General features: G+C 35.2%; 1 protein-coding gene across 1 annotated transcript; it reads left to right on the forward strand.

The window, feature by feature from the left end:
* Positions 1-657: 657 nt before the first annotated feature.
* On the forward strand, positions 658-5,617 carry FUT9_1 (Alpha-(1,3)-fucosyltransferase 9). The gene is made up of 3 exons (XM_051208577.1): positions 658-1,120; positions 2,350-2,522; positions 4,771-5,617. The coding sequence occupies exons 1-3, from the start codon at positions 971-973 to the stop codon at positions 5,096-5,098; spliced, it is 651 nt and encodes a 216-aa protein (XP_051070283.1). The 5' UTR covers positions 658-970; the 3' UTR covers positions 5,099-5,617.
* Positions 5,618-5,891: the final 274 nt, after the last annotated feature.

Here is a 5,891-nt window from a genome sequence, read left to right on the forward strand (position 1 = left end):
AATATCTTCAGAATATCGATATAAAGGAATGATAGTCAATTCATACTCGAAGTATATTTTCATTCTACAGAAAACCGACAGTTTCCAAAATATTATTAACCACACTATTAGAGGATATACTGATATATCTATGTAATATGCCACAAGGCATATTACCTGTAGTTAGGATTTAATAGGTACAGGTTGTAAACCCAAAAACTCAGACAGCATCGTTCTTTGGTTGCGTTCAAGACATTTTCGGGAGTTTACTTCATTCGAATCCTTATACTAACATTTATTTGTTAACAGTAGATTTCACTGTTGACGTAGATACATTGAACAAGTGATCTCTATACTTTGTTCATTATTCATTGTTATATATATGCCTAATATCCGCTTAAACTAATCAGTAAAAACCTGTCGTAAATACTTTCGACGTGTCATTCATGTCACCATTATCGGGTTGATTTTTTATCATTTCGTTTGCATCTATGCAACTAATTGACACAAATGGATTTGCATAATAAATAGACTGTTAGAGATTTCGGTTTGTCCACACGAATCATAGATGTCACTAATTACATATGTCATGTTTATTCACGAGCAAGACTAATCTACTTGTAAATATTCCTTTATTTTGGATACAATACACAAACTCTTACCTTTGAAAAACAGGAAGCACTGAACAGATATTTCATCTTAGTAAAGAACTCTTGAGCATTGTAAATACACCACCACACCAGAGGTCGTGATCAAAACACTCAGGTCTGTACCGTTAATCTATAATCCAAAACGACAAAACTAAACACTACCCACGAACCACTTTACTAAAACATTGTTCTAATATCAAAACTACTAACTTGCTCATTCATTTTAATATCCATGACATCGTTTTACTTGAATTTATCCCTCTGATATCAAGATTAATTACACTATCTCCTTCCGTCTGGATTCAACGATTTACTCACCATACGGTTCCTATGAGCCATACATGAAGCACCATGGACCAGAAACACGATATCCTTTACCTTCTAGAAACTTCGCTACTGGGAAATCAAAAAAAGTTGCATGGTTTGTGAGTAACTGTATACCGAAAAGTCCAAGAATGCAATACGCCAAAGAACTTTCACGATATATCCCGGTGAGTTTGAGAAAGCTTAACATTGAGTTTCTAAACGTTTTTCAATGATCTCAGTGAAACCAACAATTGATGAAAGACTAAATGCATACAGCATGAAGCATGCAACTTTTGTCACTCGGAACTAATTCTTGATAAGAGTGATCTTCAAGTTATTAATCATTTCATATGACATGATGATAAAAGTGATTGGAAAGTTGATTGGATCCTGTAGGTTCAAATGAAGGATAAACGAACTAATAATGATTGAAATATAATAAAACAAGGTCTACTGAAATTGTCTTGATTGATTCACAGCAATGCGTGAAGTATATGTCACAAGTGTATTATTCCCACATCTGCACGATTGTGTGTTCTATCATTGTGTTGACAACAGGTCTCCATCTCTGAAACTCCGACTTCTCGATCACGTATGCGTTCTCGATGGATTTCAAGCACTGATTCTTTAGCAATACCTACTTTCCAGTATGTAGCAAAATAGATAAACACGTATAAGGCCCTCAAGCACTCAATTTTTAGAATTGCTCACTTTCACGGTCTTTTGTGAGAGGTTTCGTACTTACTGACTGGTCATATACTGTTGATGTTTAACGACCAGTGAAGGTGTTTCATTTTATAACGAAGTGTGTTCATTACTGGAATTTATAATCAATATCATCAACTATGAATATTTGATTGTCTTTCACTTCATTGAAAACTTATCCTATAAATGTACAAGCTGGTTAGTCTATATATATAAACAAATGAGCATCTCAGAAATGTCAGGGATAGTGCTCAGATTGAAGATGATTTCATCGAATCGTCATTTTGTAGGGAACTGTATCACTGGATTAATATAACTACATGTGACTATTCCTTAAACTGATCTCACAAGATTGCCAATCCAGGTATTCTTACACCATACTCAGTGATCACTCACTTTTATGTCCAAGTGTTATATGCATGTACATGAGTGAGCTCACTGTGTTCATGATGGTTATTTAGAAATGCTGGATACAGAAGTGCTGCTGTTGATGTGTCCATAGTTAGGCCGAAATGGCTGTGCAGTGCTCTCACGTTTTCAATGATGTTCTAGTTTAGATCTGCTTATGAACTCAACTATTAAAATTTTAGGAGGAAACTGATCGTTTTATCAAACATACGCACAATGAATTCGATGCGGTTACCAGCTTCATCATTAAAACATGTAATTTATCTGTTCCATAGTTCACTGATTCATTTTCTATTTTCAGCTTGATATTTATGGTCAGTGTGGCACGTTATCCTGTCCAAAGTATAATCCGACTTTTACCTCATCAGATAGCTGCTTGAAAATGATTCGCGAAAATTACAAGTTTTATTTGAGCTTCGAAAATAGTTTGTGTAGTGAATACATAACAGAGAAGTTGTATAAAAATTCATTGAAGTAAGTGGTTTGGTATTAATCTTGCATTATAGTGTAATCAAAGTCATCAATTTATTTATGTGTGCATAATCATCGTCTCAAATTGTCATATTATTTCAGAAAAACGAAATGAAATTGGCAGAGTGAACTGGAATGAATTACATTGATGTTGGTTTTAGTGATAGGCGGCAACTCATAGTCATCCAGCACTTACTTATTTACTTACTTACTTACACACTTACGCCCGTTACCCTTCGTGGAGGAGCATATGCCAACCACCACCATTCTCCATCCAACTCTGTCTTGGACAATTCTTTCCAGTTCCTTCCACTTGCTATTCATCCTTTTCATATCTGCTTACGATTGACAATACGACGCGACTTCTTCGGTCTTCCTTCTTTGCGTTCACATTCACGATTCCAAATTAGTGCTTGTATCGTGATGCAGTTCGGTGATTTCCTCAATTTATTTCCTGTCTACCTTCATCGTCTTTTCATAATATCCTCTTCAGATGGGAGCTGGTTTGTTCTCTCTCACAGTAGGTTATTGCTCATTGTATACACTCAACGGACATTGAGTATTTTGCATGGACAATTGTTTACAAATACCTGTACGCTTTTGATGATGGTTGTGATAGTTCTCGAAGTTTCTGTCTTGACGTTCGTATTGACGATTCTGACTTTGATATTGTCTGGCAGTTGTTTTCAGTTCTATATGTTCTTCATCTTCACATAGTTGCAGACAAATAAGGATTCTTCAATGTGAAACAGATTTCAGTGAGGTGACCTGAAGATGTTTAACAGAATATTGCACATAATATAAAATGAGGGATCTAATGATCAATACTCTGAAGAAACTTCACATTAGAGAAGGGAGAAGATGAGAAGTCCATGACAGATCTTATTTGAGCACGTTGACAGGTATCCTCAAATAATAAACGTGATAGTGCTCGATCAATTTTTTGTATAACTAGTCGCACAAAAATGTTATGTTTTATGGCCTGTCAAGTACCAGGCAACTAAAACGCCAGTTAAAATACTTATTTCTATGACATTGTTTCTGTGCTAAACCAATGATGCTTCATGTAGCACTAGGAGCCCTGAGTCAAATATGAGTCCTTATTGGTCATCTTCATAACAAATTCTCACCGAGACCAGCTCGTCTAGTCCAGAACAAAGATAGCGGCCCCTACTGTGTGTTTAATTGTTGTTGCAATATTATTAGAGGCCAAGTGTTCTCATTAGGGTGAAGTCCTCACATTTAATTTGAAATCCTGAATGAAATGGAATAAACTAGAAATCTTGAATTAATTTGTGAATTATAATTTTTGGTGTGTGTGCGTTCTTTGCTTAGTATTTCTAATTAAGCTTGCACTTTTTCTGCCTAATATATATCAGACATACGTGGTTTATATACAAGCAGAACAAAACGCATCACACTGCAAAAAAAGAAAAATAATAATTACACGGGATCAAGCAAAATGTGGCTGTGATTGTGGGATATTGTAACAAATAAATTGCGAATAAGTTAAGAATGATTAAACGTATTTCAGTAGCCAATACGTCAAACGAAACCTTATGATCAAACTAACATAACCAAGCAAAAAGTGGCAGTAGACAACAGGTCAAACGAAACCTTATGATAAAAGAAACCTGAATATACATACTATATATATAATCTGGCTACTTAATAATTGTCTAATAAGAATATATGCAATATTAAATGGATGGTGGTTAGCGGTGGAATCCACGATACGCGTTCCATCATACTCGGTGATCCTCAGCTGAATGTATCTGAATCACCCAGTTGAGGTTCACTCGTGGAATCGAACCCAGTACCGTGCGCCCCTAGATTCCACTACTAGCCTCCATCCATCCCTACTTATAATGCTTGTGACGTAAAGCAATATCGAGACAATCTTCACAGGATACACACATGTCAATTAGAGACTGATCAATGTCAGTCATAAACATCAATGGAACGATTCAAACAAACAATACCAAATTCAATATGTAGTAATAGTCCATAAATAATTCCTAGCAGTTACCATTGTGCATTAAGCAATCATAGTCCATATTTGTCTATATCTGTCACGTCAAAATAAAACGGTGAAACTGGCTAAAACTGAAATCTCATCTCCATCGTTCTGTAAGTTGAAATTTTGACATTTTCAATGTATATACATATTTTTGCTAATGTTCACGGTTCACTTGTATGATGAGATTTCGATAAGTGTTTAACAAATTGCAAACTTATTATTCATTCCAAGAAACGATCTACTTCCAATTGTGATGGGTGCATCGATAGAGGAATATGAAAGAGTCGCTCCTCCATACTCGTTCATTCACGTTGATCAATTCGAATCACCAGGTAAACTGGCAGACTATTTGAAGTATTTGGACAAGAACGATACTGCATATAATGAATATTTTGCATGGCACGGTCATGGAATCATACATGATTACGATGCCCAACCTCAATGTGCAATGTGTCTGCTAGGTCATACATCTCATTCATTTGGTCCATATTGGGTTCCTCGTGTGGCACGATGGTGGAATGATGGATGTAATGGTCGGAAATTGCGTTGGAATCCATGAAACATGAATATTGAGAACAGAAACATTGTTTTATTGTGGACTGTATTGAATTGTAATGTACATAGTGCTTTCTGTGGCATAGAACAAATTACATTTGAAAATGGACAATATTTTACACATAATAACAATTCTGGTATTTTTCATGAAAACAATTTCATATGGAATGATTATGGAGCAACATAATGCTGTTCACTATTCACAAATGATTGTAATATGATGATGATAAAGGTATAAATGTTCATAATAGAGAAGTATTGGTAAGGAAAATAACGAAAATTGGATTTGAGGGAGGGAAAGTATTATCTTTTCATATTAACTTTCCATCCTAAACTTCGACCAATTTTAATATCAATACCATGGGATTTAATAATTAACACCGTCTAAATTGTAGTTTCAACTGATTCACGTGAATATAAATGAGTTAATAATTGGACAAATGTAAATATTAGTCAGTTGGTTAATGGCAAAACACAGTCGTGTAAATGAATGGACAATAATATCAAAGGGTTTATTGATTAGACATGTATAGTTTCACAATTGATTGATCACTGTGTGGTGATCAATATCATGTGTGTCAGGTACTTCTTAGTGCAGATCGAATGATATCGACCAAATTACAATGTGGCCACCAGTCTAGGTGACTCAACATTGCGTGCACTATGTTGAGATAAGATGGTCAGATTGAAGAATCTGTGCGAACCTCTTATAGATGTAAATGTGATCATTTAAATGAATGATATAGAAACGGACGAGCCAATCAGAAGCGTTTGAGCAATTTCAAGGTCACGGAGCC

Source organism: Schistosoma haematobium, chromosome ZW (genome assembly GCF_000699445.3).
Source record: "Schistosoma haematobium chromosome ZW, whole genome shotgun sequence".
Taxonomy (NCBI): Eukaryota; Metazoa; Platyhelminthes; class Trematoda; order Strigeidida; family Schistosomatidae; genus Schistosoma; species Schistosoma haematobium.